This window comes from Euprymna scolopes, chromosome 3 (genome assembly GCF_053919585.1).
Source record: "Euprymna scolopes isolate OS-2025 chromosome 3, ASM5391958v1, whole genome shotgun sequence".
NCBI lineage: Eukaryota > Metazoa > Mollusca > Cephalopoda > Sepiida > Sepiolidae > Euprymna > Euprymna scolopes.
In genome coordinates, this window is record NC_136484.1 from 51,170,322 (window position 1) to 51,186,122 (window position 15,801).

At 31.0% G+C, this 15,801-nt stretch overlaps 1 protein-coding gene across 1 annotated transcript in view; it reads left to right on the plus strand.

Moving 5' to 3' along the window:
• The first annotated feature begins 213 nt into the window (after positions 1 to 213).
• Positions 214 to 15,801, plus strand: part of LOC145261032 (uncharacterized) — an 85,639-nt gene continuing 70,051 nt past the window's right edge. Inside the window, exons 1-5 of the mRNA XM_080119175.1 lie at positions 214 to 1,482; positions 1,829 to 1,852; positions 6,552 to 6,575; positions 7,767 to 7,790; positions 8,228 to 8,251. Coding sequence (XP_079975301.1) covers positions 1,362 to 1,482; positions 1,829 to 1,852; positions 6,552 to 6,575; positions 7,767 to 7,790; positions 8,228 to 8,251 — 217 coding nt within the window. The 5' untranslated portion in view covers positions 214 to 1,361. The remainder of the gene's footprint in view (positions 1,483 to 1,828; positions 1,853 to 6,551; positions 6,576 to 7,766; positions 7,791 to 8,227; positions 8,252 to 15,801) is intronic.

Consider the following 15,801-nt stretch of genomic DNA (forward strand, 5'->3'; position numbering starts at 1 on the left):
CATTGTTGTACTACCCCAACTTTTCTATTTCCTTGAGTAGTGAAATAAGAAAGAACAAGTGCTCATGGACCCCCTTCAAATATGAAAATATCAGCCCTGTATCTCTGTCCTATGAGGGCGAATGCATTTTCCCCCTCATACTTCCCATTAAATTGGACTCCGCAGTGGGTGGAGAGCAGGGATGATGAAATTTTAAAAAAGCATTCATGACAACAAAATCCTCACTCTGAGTCCGATTTAGACACAGAAAATAGGAAAAACTTCCGGAGATTCATTATCTGGAAGCAGTAAACAACACCCCATTAGCAAAACTATCTGCATTTTTAATGCAATGAGTAATTTGTATAAAAATAACACCCAAAGCAGTTAAAAATTTGCGAAATGGGACAAAAGATATGCTAATGTTCTACTAAAAATGGAGAAATTCCATGACAAAAAAATTAAAACTTATCCCCATGGAAAAATGAATACATTAAAGCAAAGAACTATCCAATGGAAAAATGAATTCATCAAAGGTGTTATTAAAAACAAAGAACTATCCAGTTGTTCAATTGACAAAATAAAAATGGAACTAAAAACCAAGGCTTAATTGACATGAAAAGAGTATCCATTAAAAAGAATGGAAACATTATATTAACAAACACCTACATCATAAGCTTTAATACACCAAAAGCCCCAAACGAGATAAGAATTGGCTATTCAATTGAAAAAGTAGAACAGAGTTAAATGTTTAACAACAGTTAACCACTAACTGTAGAGAGGACCATGCTGCCTATGCAAGGATCTGCGATATATTGAAAAAAGAAAAGGAAATTATAACAGTAAAACAAAATGTTTTATTCCCTGAAGTAAGGAAAATCGTAGATAGAAATATGAGAGACATAAGTTATGCAAAAAAGAAAGAAATCGAAGAAAAATATGAAGAAAAAGTGATAAATATGACCTATTCGTTGAAAAATTAATGAAACTGAACCCAAATGATTGACAAAAATTCATAACCGAAATAAAATTTACAATTAGATACCACAAACGTGAACACCTACCCTGAAATAAACTAAAACAAAGATCAGATAAATCAAAACAAAAACCAATAACATCATCATAAAAAATAATATTTTAAAAAACTTTATTTTTTTTTAACTCCTGAGTGTTACATTTGTAATCGATGAGATTAACGTGATATAAGAAAAACCAGGTGTCCTGTGAGGATTTCAGAGTGGAGGGTGGTATTTCTGTAATCCTCAGCATTTTTTTTTTATTTTCAGCAACATGTGGCAAGGTAAGCTAGTATATAAACACCTGTTGTTTTATGCATATAAATAATAAATATTGTTTTATTTGTGCTTTGCAAATTTTGAAGGATGTATGTATATTCAAAAAAATGTCTTTTATTTGGAAAATACTTTTTTATTGTCAAATATTTGTATTTCATAAAAAATTTTTTTTTGCTTTTCCTAGGTGGTGAACGTGGTAATCTTCTTGGTAAGTCGACTTTTTGAAATCTATTATTTATTTATTTATTTTTTTTTTTTTTTAAGAATTACAATATTTTCAGACTGCCCTACTCATGATCTAAATTTCGACAGAGGTTTTCTTATAATTTTTTTTCTTTATATATATATATATATATATATATATATATATATATATATATATATATATAAATACCTGTTATTTTATACATATAAATAATAAATATTAATTATTTGTGCTTTTCAAATGTTAAAGGATGTCTGCATATTATAAAAAATTATCTTTTACCATGAAAGTACTTTTTTATTGTCAAATATTTGTATTTTATAAAAATATTTTTTTTTGTTTTTCCTAGGTTATAGTCAGGGTAACATTATTGGTAAGTTAACTTTTGTGCAATCTATTTATTTTTTGTTTTTTGAAGTATTATATTTTCAGGGTGCCCTACTCATGATGTCAATTATGACAGCGGTTTTCTTATAACTTTATCTGCTTTTATATATATACTAGAAAAAGTACCCGTTGTTGACTGGGTTCAAAAACAGCCTACACAAAATGGACTCTGATTTATATGACTCTGATGATAGGTTATGAAAAGGAAGGGTTGTAAAGAGATAGCTTCGAATTCGGGGGTATCAAAACCAAATCAAAATATGATGAAAGTAAAAATAAAATCGATAGACCACATAATTTATTATACCATACCTGTTCACACTGAAACACTTATCACAATATTCTGTGAATCTATATTAAAAAAACCTTGTTAAACTTTGTGACATATTTCCATTCTATGGAGGTCAGGCGCGAACGAACACCCCATAATTTTATTATACCATATTTCTTCAAACTGAAACATAATTATCAAAGTATACTTACGCAGATAGATATGAAAAGTCTTTATTAAATTTTGTGCCTATTTCCATTCTATAGAGGGTAGGGGCGAACGCAGACCCCACAATTTTATTATACCATCCCTATTTAAGTTAAAACATACTTATCAAAGTATTATTATGTACATCTATATCAAAAACACTTGTAAACGTTTTTTTTTTTTTTTTTTTTTTTCATTTTTAAATTTTTTATTTCCATACTTTGTGGACCAGGCACATACGTAGACCCCACAATTTTAATGAATCATCATTATGCCATCTAATATTAATGAGGAATTTATTAATAGCCTGTGTAAGCTTGTGGATGAAAGATGAATTAGAGGGAATGGGAATATTTTTAGCAGAGAGGGGTACATATTCCTTCTCAAACATTTTTGGTAAGAATAGAAAAGCTCAACCAGGGAAAGGGAGCTTCTAGATAAGCAAAATAAGACACTGATAGAATTCAAATGAAAAATCCTGATAGATATTACTGGAAGTAATACTTTCAAGGTGATCCTAGCCAAAAAGGAAAGGCTCAATATTTAAGAATAGAGCAATATATGTTTTGTGGTTAAATTTTAAATTCTGAAAAAACAACATATAGAGACATATATTCGGTTTCAGAATTTATTGTTTGACAAAAGGAATATATGAAAGGGGTTATTTTAATTTCCTTAATCCATGGATTTTCAACAATGGCTCATATCATCCGAGGAAATGAAATGCAGTTAGTAAAATGTTCAGCTGCGAATGGACGCTATTTTGCTTTTCAGCACAATTATTGAAAATAGTTTTTTTAATGGTTGTGGATAATTATATGGAGAAAATTATACGAAAAGAGAAGTTGATACAACCTGGGTAATCCATTATCGGAAGGAGTCTAATGTCATTCAGGGTTATAAATCCACGTGGGCAGAAAATAGGCCCATGGGAGAAAGTGATATTCCCATATAATGAAAGCGTATTACTCCCATGGGCCTATTCAAAAAATGAGATTCTGCTTTTTTAGACAATTACATGGAATATTTTGAATAAAATATTTAAAAATTTATGGTCGGGGATCATTTTTTTCATATAAATTTATTAAAATTATCCCTCGTTTCTAGGACATTCTAACTTTTTGGGATTGGACAACACTTTTCATGTCCACCATTCACAATCGAGTATATTGGTATCTGCTCTGAATATTTTTAAAATGAAAGAAAAATATAATTTAAATATTTACCAATTTTACAATATCCTTTTGTTCTCTGTTTATTTGTATTTTTATTTTTCCAAATAAAATTAACGTTAAAGTATGTTCTGATACTATACTTCATCTTTTCTGTTCTTGGTCAATGAAGGAGAAATCATTTAAGATTGAAGATTTAAAAAAAAGATGTTTCTCCAATCCAAAGTGCCTATTTTTAGGGGGGGGGGGTAAAAACCGATCTTTGCCATCTTAGGAAAAATATTTATTATTACAGGTGGAAAACAGTATGTTAATAATGTTTGCACCAAAATAAATGCAATAAACTTTAACTTAAAGAAGTGGTTCATGAAATTGAATAATAAACATTGTAAAAATCAGTAAAATCATGAATGTTGGCTTTTTGTGGAGGCAAATAAGTAAGAACAACGCAGTCATTTATCGTGGTTTATCTCAGCCTACAGGCAATCCACCCAGGCAAGTAAGGTACCGAAATGAAGCTTATGACCCAGCAGATGTTTTAGTGATATTTATATCCATGTTTGGTGTATGGAAATGCAAAAAGAATGCAAAAAAATAACGGTTTACTAAACGTTTTATTTACTGGATATTTTTCCAGTATAAGAACTCAAGTTTGCCCAGCTGGGCAAACTTGGGTTCTTGTTCTTGAAAAATTGTATAAAAAGACTGTCACTAACTCTAAATTTGAGAGTATAGCTTGAACTTAGGGTTAGTGGTAGAATAAGTTATTTGTGAACAATTTGGCGGAATTAAGCCTCCCTACCCGTTAAGCAATAAGCAGACGTGTGTTTATTTTTTAATCAGTGTGTAAAAACCAGTTTGAACAAAATAATTTGTAAAAAAAAAAAAAAAGTTTGTTTTAGCACGTTAAAGTACATAGGTTGGTAGATAATTAAATTCTACTGTATAATTTTTTTTTTTTTTTTTTTTTTGCTGCTTATTTTTTACAATTTTCGTCTGTTAAGTTTTCTATGCTTTAACTTGGTGAATAATTAATTCTAAATTAAAGGTGGATGCTTAGATTGTATTTTTAAACCACAGAGGCTGAAACGACCCCCCCCCCCTCCTATAAAATCTACTTTGAAAAATCGATTTTTATTTAGCAAGTTTAAGAATGGTTAGGCAAAAAGAAAGTGAAAAAACAAAACGAATAGTCAGTAAATAATTGTTAACAAAGGCAGTAAATGCTACATTCCTACCTACATGAATGACGGATGTAGTAAGTGCTTTTCTTTATTTTATAATCTGAAAATGCAGGTGGGTGGGTGGCAAATATCTCCAGAGTTTCTAGAAAAAAAAACTGCTGGCTGCTAGATTGAAATTTTCCCCACTAGGTTAACCAGTAAATTGGCAACACTGCCCCCAGCCTTACAAAAATAATGAAAAATACAAAATAGAAGCCAGGGGAAAAAGAAAAACTTAGAAGCAGTACTATAAAAAAGAAAAAAATATACATTTAGCAGTCGAAATCATGTTAATGTCGACCGATTACGTACGGGTATCCACAACAAAAAGTAGGTTGTATCAAAATTTTAATAAGAAACAGAGATTTATTTAAGAAAGAAAACGTGGAATCCTATCATACAGAAATGGAAAGAAACTCAGTCTGTGTATTTATCTGTAATTAATATTAAAAAAAAAAAAAATGTAAAATAAAACGGAAACTATAAAAATGTAAAAAAAAAAAAAAACCAGAAAACACAGGAAAGGAAAGCACAAAAAAAAAATGAAGGGATTTATTACCATTTCGATAATTTAAAGGAAAAACAAATATATAGAAAAAAATTCAAACCAAACTGTTAAAGGATTTATGTAGATTTCAATATGAAAGAAAAACAAATGTATAGGAAAAAATCAAACTGTTGGATTATGATAGTTGGCTAAAATGTAATTATATAATTATATCTGTATCAGTAATCAATGACAGTAAGTTGGTGAAATGTTCGTTAAGTAAAGGAAATAGTTTCATTCCATTAATCCATGAATAAATGAATAGCTCTATCAGCCAATCAGAATAAGAGAAACAATTATAGGGAGACATTAGTATTTTAAGTATAGAAGAACGGAAGGTAAATGCTATGTCAGATAGTGAATAGATCAGTTATGTATGAAAGGGTAAAAATTTCAGTACACTGTGATTAAAAATATGTGATGTAAGAAGAGAATGGTGGGAGTACTTGGCGAATAGAAGGAAAAATGGGAACTACTTCCTCTGTAGGTTATGGCGATGATGATAATGTTGCTCCTAGGATTAAATCTAATGTTTTAATATGAATTAATGTGTCTAAAATGTCGTCATGTAGTTAAATAAGGTAATGGCTAATCATGTAAACATAATAAATTTGTATGTGCCATATGTTGTAGAGGAGAAAAACTGCACCAAATTTATTATATATATATATAGGGATAGGGATAATATTTTATTGTCGTCTTCGAAAATTGGGTATCCCCATTTTTTTTCTTTGGTTAGCGCTTGGCTACAAACCTGGGGGAACTTTCCTTTTTTTTATATCTTGTTATATAATCATCTTCACTGTTCCCAGCCGATTTAAGGTAGTGTAATAGATTTGGTTGTGATGGTAACCAACAGCCAATAAGAAAATATGGTCTCTCTGTTTCTTACAAATTCTGAGAACTTTTGAGCACCAGTAATTTTATTATATACTTTTTTTTTACTGAACAAAAATTGAAATTCTTTTTTTTCTAAATATAGAAATATAGATGAGAAGGTGACCTATGAACTGTAATTGTTTGAAATTTGGTCGCAAAATAAATGAGCAGTGAAGCTTAAAGCAGTTCTAAATGAGTAAAACTAACACTTAAACATATATTAAAACACTACCTTGTTTGAATGATACGCCTGTTATTTTATGCATATAAATAATGAATATTATTTAATTTGTGCTTTTCCAATATTGAAGGATTGTCTTTTATCAATACTTTTTTATTGTAAAATATTTGTATTTTATAAAAATACTTTTTTTTATTTTTTCTAGTTAATGGCCATAATAATATTATTGGTAAGTGGAGTTTTCTTCAATATATTATTTATTTGTTTAAAAATTATATTTTCAAGGAGCGCTACTCATGATATAAATTGTGACATCGGTTTTCTTATAATTTTATCTGCGTTTTTATATATATACCCCCACAACAATTTCAAAAGTAAAAGAATACATAAAAACATGTAAATGTAATCGCCCCTCAAAAAACAAAAAAACAAAAGCCAAACATTTTTTTCTATCCACACGGAATTATTTTCCCAGCTAAAAACTTAATGAAATTACCAAATGATATTTGGTAAATGCTGGTTTATTTTTTATGGATAGCATCTAGGGGCAAATAACTCTAAAAAAAGTTTTAAAAAAAAGGTCACTGTTGGAAATATTAATTCCAAAATGAATTAAATTAAATATATTATCAATATAATTGTTGTTTAAAATTTATTAAATAACAATTTTAAATAGAATGCTTAAAATAATTATCTCGCTACAAACATTAACTAAGATACTGCTATTTAGTAAAATCAATTTTTCTTAATGTCATATGCAAATAAAGTGATCTCTTAATTGTATATTTTTCCAAGTATTATACTATATATAGAAATAAATGAAAGATTAAAGTAAGACACGTTTTGTATATATTCATCAAATTGTGAACAAACAGACAGATATAGGAATTCATATATATAGATTTATATCTTGTTACGTCATCATCCCCGCCATTCCCAGCCAATTTGAGGTAGCCTAACAGATTTTGTTGCTATGATAACCAACAGACAGTCAGATTAAAAACATCTCTGCGTTCTTTACGAATCCTGGGAACACTTGAACACCAGTACTTTTATTATAACTTTTGTTTTACAGAACAAAATTTGAAATTTTTTTTCAAAATATAGCTGAGAAGGTGACCTATGAACTATAAATATTGTTTGAAATTTGGTCGCAAAATGAGTGGGCGGTGAAGCTTTAAAACAGTTCTAAATGAGTAAAACTAACACTTAAACATATAAAGCTTCACCGTTCACTCATTTTGCGACCAAACACCTTTTATTTTATGCATATCAAGAATAAATATTATTTTATTTGTTCTTTTCGAATGTTAAAGGATGTATGTATATTGTAAAAAATTGTCTTTTATGAGGAAAGTATTATTTTTTTATTGTAAAATATTTGTATTTTATAAAAATATTTTTTTTTTGTTTTTTCTAGTTAATGGCCATAATAATGTTATTGGTAAGTCGATTTTTCTTCAACCTATTATTTATTTCCTTAGACATTCTGGGAGCTTTTGAACACCAGTAATTTTATTATGTACTTTTATTTTACAGAACAAAATTTTAAATTTTTTTATCAAAATATAGCTGAGAAGGTTACCTATGAACTGTAAATATTGTTTGAAATTTGGTCACAAAATGAATGAGCCGTGAAGCGTAAAGCAGTTCTAAATGAGTAAAACTAACACTTAAACATATATTAAAACACTACCGTGTTCGAATGATACGCCTGTTATTTTATGCATATAAATAATAAATATTATTTGTGCGATTCAAATGTTGAAGGATGTATGTATATTTAAAAAAAAATTGTCATTTATCATGAAAATACTTTTTCATTGTAAAATATTTGTATTTTAAAAAATATTTTTTTTTTTTTTTTTTTTTTTTTTTTAGGCAATGGTCATGGTAATCTTATTGGTAAGTCAACTTTTTTGCAATCTATTATTGTTTTTAAGAATTATATTTTCAGGGAGCCCTACTCACGATGTCAATTATGAGAGAGGTTTTCTTATAATTTTATTTGTCTTTATTCATATATATATATATATATATATATATATATGTGTGTGTGTGTGTATTAGTGATGGGACCATTCCAATATTTTTCCCCGATTCCAACACATTTCCCAATTTTGATTCAGATTCTTTATAAATCTCTAATTATTTAACTATGAGATTATTTTCCCCAATTTTTGTAAAAACACATGTTCGGCAGTACTTGCATGAACAGTAGCCTGAGATGTCAGAAATTTTCTGTTTCTCTGTCTATCCTTGTGGCCATGTCACTAGTAAGGGTGCTGCAGGTAAACGTTTCATCTGGGCTGACATTATCTGCCTGATAGTCAGGGACCCGAACCTTGGATTAACCACTAAGGATGCTAACAACCTAAAAACAATTGTACAAAATAAACTTTAACTCCAAAAACCAACCTTTAAAATAAACTTTAACTCCAAAAAGCCAACCCATCTATATACCTTGTCAAATACCACTCACAATCAAACACATATTAATTGAATGTACTGATTTTGTAACAGTGAGAAATCGATTCTACAAAGAAAACAATATTAAAGAGTTATTTGATAAAAACAATCCCCCACACCATACTCTCATATCTTAAAAAAATTGGCCTTTATAAAAAAATCTAAAAAGAACCCTTTATACAACGGTCCTGGATATGACCTAAAACTATATCCAATGGGCCTTAGGGAGTGTGGAGCCACCCTCTAATTGCCATTGCTCCCAGGTCCACTCTGACCTGGAGTGGTAGTACCTGCTGGGTCCTAACTATGGGTTAAATAGAATCTGACTTAAAAAAAAAACAAATATACTCCATTAAAAATCGTTCCTCAAAATAACTAGATTCGGCATTAAATAACCTGAAAAAGGTTGATATGCCGTAAAACAAAAACAAACAAACAACCAACCAACCTTCCAGAGGTTGAAACCCAATTGCAGGAGACAAAACCGAATATATTGTTCCTAAGCGAAATTGGCATAGGGTCGACCACTTCCCTAGATGAGTTCATAATTAATGGATACTCTAACTTAATATCTAAATCTGACCCCCAAGATCGCCACGGGCATGTAATATGTGCCTACATTAAAGATGGCTTTCTGTGTGGTAGGGATATCTCCAGAGAAGACCCTAATTTACCTTATATGTGCTTCCGGGTTGCACTTGCTTACACCACTGCATTTATATTTGCTGTCTATTACCCCCACAACAACGGAGTTAGTATCTTTAAGAGCATATCTGAGAAAATTGACCACATCCTGTCTGTTCATCTTTTGGCTAACATTCACATCTGTAATGACTTCAATGTCCACAATGTGGAATGGCTGACCCACTCAAACAAGACAGATGATGAGAGGAGGTTCTGTCATGACTTCTCTATTACTTATGACCTCACTCAGATTGTTCACAAACCCACCTGTGTGCCCAATACTACCGGTCAGTATGCAAACCTTCTCACGACTTGCCCTGAGCTATGTCCATGTTCCGTTCTATCTCCTCTGGGATCTTCTGACCACTCAGTTGTATCAGTTAAGGTAAAAATGAAATGTAATAAGTCTTCAGACGTACCTCTCCACCATACAGTATATCGATACTCTATGGCTGACTGGGATACTTTCTGTACATTTATATCGGATCTACCTCTGCACTCCATATTTAAAAAGTATGTGTCCTCTATAGCATCAGACCTGACCGAATGATTAATTGTAGGTATAGACTGTTTCATACCATCCAACAAAAACCTAACAGCCAACCATGGTTCTCTCCAGAATGTGCTGCTGCCATCGCGCACAGAAATCACTTTTTCCATAGCTACCAACATAATAGATGTAGTGAGACTAAAGCTGCTTTCAGGACTGCCAACAACCACTGTAAAAGAGTAATAAAAAATGCAAGAGAGCTAAATGCTCAGTCCGTTAAATCCAAAGTAGCTGAGTAGCGGCTTGGTTCCCACCAGTTTTGATTAATAGCAAACAGGATCCTGAACAGAAGCGTGCATTCTATCCCAACCATCATCAATGGACCTAAGATCATCTCGTCAGCATCAGACAAAGCCAAACTATTTGCCAAGAACTTTGCAGCTAATTCTACCCTATGCGACCAAGGCCATTAACTCCCCATATTTCCTCCTATAAAAGACAACACACTATGCAACATACAAATATCTGTGCGTGAGGTCACCAAGCTAATCAAGAATCTTGATTCCAGTAAAGCAACTGGCTCTGACGGCATTCCAATTATAGTGTTGAAAAAACTTCAACCAGAACTTGCCTCCATACTTACAAAACTGTTTAAGTGTTGCCTTAAGGAGAAGTGCTTCCCAACACCTTGGAAAACCTCATCAGTATGCTTTGTATTTAAGAATTTAGGTGACAGGTCATCTCCCTCTCAGTACAGACCAATAAGTCTCTTGTGTGTCATGAGTAATTTGCTGGAATCCATATTAAATAAAGATGTAGTCAACCACCTCAGCAGAAAAAAACCTTTTTAGTGACATGCAATATGGTTTCCATTCTGCTAGATCTACAGCAGATGTGCTAATGGTTATATCTCATAGGATTAATGAATCTCTCGACAAAGGCTTCCTTTCTAGGTCAATTGCTCTTGACATATCAAAGGCCTTCAATAAGGTATGGCATAAAGGCCTACTTCACAAGATTTCCAGCTTCGGTATAGCTGGAAATGTTTTCTCAATTATTAAATCATTTCTCTCTGATAGGCTCATAATAGTAGTGGTTGATGGGTAGAAATCAGAAGCCCACAGTATTAATGCTGGTGTCCCTCAAGGGTGCATCCTGGACCCAACTCTGTTCCTGATCTACATCAATGATCTCCCAAAACACATAGTTAAATCATTCATTGACATCTATGCTGATGACACTACCATCTATGGCAACACATCTAAGGCTGATCTTCAGAACGTGGTACAATGGGGGAAGAGGTGGCTGGTTACTTTTAATGCATCTAAAACCAAGCTTCTATCTTTGCATCATCAATGCTCTGATCCCCATCTGGCATCAATTGAAATGGATGGTTCTCGTCTTGGGGAGGCTCCATGTTTTGACAAGCTTCTGGGATTGACCTTTACTCCTGATCTGGAATGGAACACGTACATCAAATCTGTTGCCAAGGTCGCTGGAAAAATGGTGGGATCTTTCTATCGCTCTAGTAGATATCTCACTATTGATGCAATTCTCTATCTATATAAAAGCCAAGTACATCCAAGGATGGAGTACTACTGCCATATCTGGACAGTAGCTGCTAAAAACAAACCTATCCTGCCTTGACAGAGTACAAAATAGACTTTGTAGCCTAGTGAGGGATGGCCTTTTCTCTTCCCTGCAACCTCTCTCCCACAGAAGGGATGTTGCGAGCTTGTCGTTTTATCGTTATTTCCAAGGGAAGTGCTCGTCTGAGCTCCAATCTCTTGTCCCCCCTCGCCAATCTTTCATGAAAAACACCCCTCAGCTGAAACCACTGTCAGTAATTTTACCCACTCTTTATCTATGCCTAAATCAAAACTTAGATTCCATGAACAAAGCTTCTTTCTTAGAAGTGCACGCCTGTGGAACTCTCTTCCGTTTGCCTGACTACACTTTGGGTGTCTTCAAATCCAACAGAAACAAGGTCCTGATGAACCACCCCCTTAAGTAAGACACTTTATCAGATCTCCATTACTAGTGATTACTACAATATTATCCCATTATTTACTCTACACGCAATAACCCTTATCCCTGAGTGGCCTCCGGGCCTTGAAAAGTGGTGACTTCCTTGTAAAAAAAAAAAAATGCAGATATTTTTCTAAACATCAAAATACACTTTTTAAAGGATGATCTATCGATTTTAGCTTCACTGGTGGTTGAAAATCAATAAATATTTAGTATTTTATTATTATTACCAACAATGGAAGCTTTAACTTTAAACAAACCCAAATAAAAAGACAATTAAAAAATCGTTTTGGAATCGGAAAATAGGCATCAATTTTTCCGATACCAATTCCGATACCTCCAAATCTTCTGATTTTTTTCAATTTCTGAATGATCGTTCCAACATTAATATATATATATATATATATATATATATATATATATATATATATATATATAATGTATGTATATGTGTGTGTATGTATATATATATATATATATATATATATATATATATATAATGTATGTATATGTGTGTGTATATATATATATATATATATATATTATTATAGTAAAAAAATAATTATATATATATATATAATGTATGTATATGTGTGTGTATATATATATATATATAATGTATGTATATGTGTGTGTATATATATATATAATGTATGTATATGTGTGTATATATATATATATATATATATATATATATATATATATATATATATGTATGTATGTGTGTGTATATATATATATATATATATATATATATATATATATATATATGAACAAATGATTAATAAAACATGTTAAAAGACATCTTGAAAAAGAGTTAAAAACATATTTAATTTTAAAAAAGGAAACACAAGTGGATAGTCCTTAATCCGCGGAGTTTCGAAGAAATACTCTCCTTCTCATCAGAGGGCAGGAATTAGCAAAATGCAGGATCGGATTTTGCATATAAAAGTATTTAATGAAACTACAAGTAAGTCACAGATCTTACTTGGTTAAAAAAAAGGGTGAGGTAAGGGGAACAGGAGGCAAAAGAAAAATGATAAAGATTTCACATGAATGGACAGTCCGGGGTAAGGGTAAAAATCCAAAAATGGTAAAATCCAAAACGGTCGAATTTAAAATTTCAATCCAATGGGTAAATTCCAAATGGTCCAAAATAATCCAAAAGGCAGAGTTCCTTGGAAAAAAGCGCAAATGGAATGAATTCCAAATCATTAAAAGAAAAGTACTTGAGAGAATATTTAAAAACACGTCTGTCAAGGCTGGATGAATAAAAAAATTAAGGTTAAAAAAAAAAAAAAAAACACCCGAAAAGCGGTGAAGATTTAAATTTGAAAAGCAAGGTCAAACTGACCCAGACAAGAAGCGCGAAAATTAGCGTTAATAATTAGGTCAGCTTAGATATGCACGTGAAAGTCCCAGGATTAAATTAAGAAAACTGATCAGAACAAATAAATGGCTAAGTTTATGAAATGGGGCGTCTATTATATATATATTAAAAAAAAAAAAAAAGAATGAAAGTAAATAAATAAAAAAAATAGAAATTTATATATATACACACACATACACGCATATATATATACATATACATACATACAGACACACAAATGCATATATACATGTAAATACATGCGCACTCGCATATAAATATATATACATATATGTATACATATACAATAACATACACACACATATATACAAACACACACGTATGCATAAATATATACACATATCCAAAAACATATAAACAAAAACATACATACTTACATACAAAATAAGGGGAGGGATAGGCCGGTATCTACAAACTCCGGAATAAGGCAAATAAATGTGTATGTAAATGCATACAGTAAAATATAAGTAGACAAATACATAGAATAAAAATGAGTAGGTTGATGTATATATTTAATTAATAGGTATACTTATACCATAAAACAGAGACAGCAGATGGAAAACCGGCCAAAGAAATAAAGAAAAAGCAAATAAAATTAAAAATATAAAAAGCTTAGAAGGTAAGACTATATAAAAAAAAAATTATGGGAAAAGATATATATTTGAAGGGTTAAATTAATAGCTATGTGATTTCAAATTTACCATATTTAAACTTGGACATATGTTTGCAATAGGAGATCAGTTCGTTTTTAGAGTTTATTATATTACTACTTTGAGGGGAGGTTATAATAGTTATAGCTTCAGATGTACAGAGGTGACAAGACTTAGATCCTGGATTGTAAGACTTAACTTTTTTTAGGATGGTCCATTTAATTGAAAAGTGGGTATCGGCAGAGTTAAGCTTTTTAACCAGTGTAATTAGAGAAGTTCCCTGGTTATTATTTGAATTTTGGTTATTGAAAGAAGTGTGGTTTGAAATTCTTTTCTTTATTGAAGTTGAAGTAGCACCTATATATGTATATGTTTTATTAATAGCTCGGGGTCGAGAATTAATATTAATTTGTTGATTTATACTGGGAAGAGAATTTAAATTTTGTTCATTTTGAATAACAGAGGGTAGGACAGTAATTGTAGCAGGATTGGTTTGGACGGGATAATTAGTGTTATCAGTGTTAGGATGGCTGCTATGAAAAATATTATTATTATTATAGCTGGTTGTATGATTGAAAATAGAGGGGCTGGTTGATTCGTTTGTTGGATTAATAATTATATCAGAGGGAGGGTCGGAGGAAGGATAATTGGGTGGCAAAATGTTATTGTCTATTATGGGAGAATTGCATGGGAGCTCTGTAATTGTGCATGAATATATTACATCTTTATGGATGCAATCATTATTGAGTGGGCAAAGATGTTTGTTAATACAGTTGCAGTTTCTTTTTGGTTGGATTGGGAAAGGGATTTTTTTGGCTGATTTAATTTTTTTTGTTATTAGATGCTAAGATTCTTTGTGCTAAATTAGGCATAGTAGAATAAGAAATTCTTATTGAGTTTTTATTAAAAATTGAACTATATCTGTGTGGGTATTTGAAAGAGTTTTCTACAATATTGAAGAATTCTTAAGGTATATTAGTTTTAACATTTACGCTAAATGGAGGATTAAACCAAATATTTTTCTTTCTCCTAGTGCGACAGGGTGGGTTAGAAGTATTACGATTAGCATGTTGGTTCGGATTATATTTGTGGAGTGTACCATTGCTATTGATAGCAGCAGATCTTATTATTTGAACTGGTTTCTTGTGAGTCATATTGTGTGTGATTACAGATTTAAGACGGCATACAGGTGGAGCATAATGGTTATATTGAATCTTTTCATTGTATCCTGAATTTCTTAAGGCATTATTGAAGAAAGTAGCATTTTGATTAAAGGTTTTTTTTATCGGCTGAGAGCGTAATAATTCTTCTAGAGACGGATGGTACTATAGATTTTATAATTGAATTGGGGTGGTTAGAAGATTTATGGACGTATAAAAGCGTAAGGTTTGGTTTATGATAGGGGCTGTAAGTTTCAGTATTAAGATTAAGTGTAATGTCTAGAAAATCTGAAGTTTTTTTATTTGGTTCAATAATTATAGAAAGGCCAAAATTATTAAAAAAGTTATGTAATTTTTTAATCGTATTATTATACTCTCTTGGCCTGGCTGTTGTAAATAGAACATCGTCTCTATAATAGAGCATAGGGAGTAAATAGAGCATCGTCTCTCTCTCTCTCTCTCTCTCTCTCTCTCTCTCTCTATATATATATATATATATATATATATATATATATATAATGTATGTATGTATGTGTATAAATATATATATAATGTATGTATGTATGTGTGTATATATATAATGTA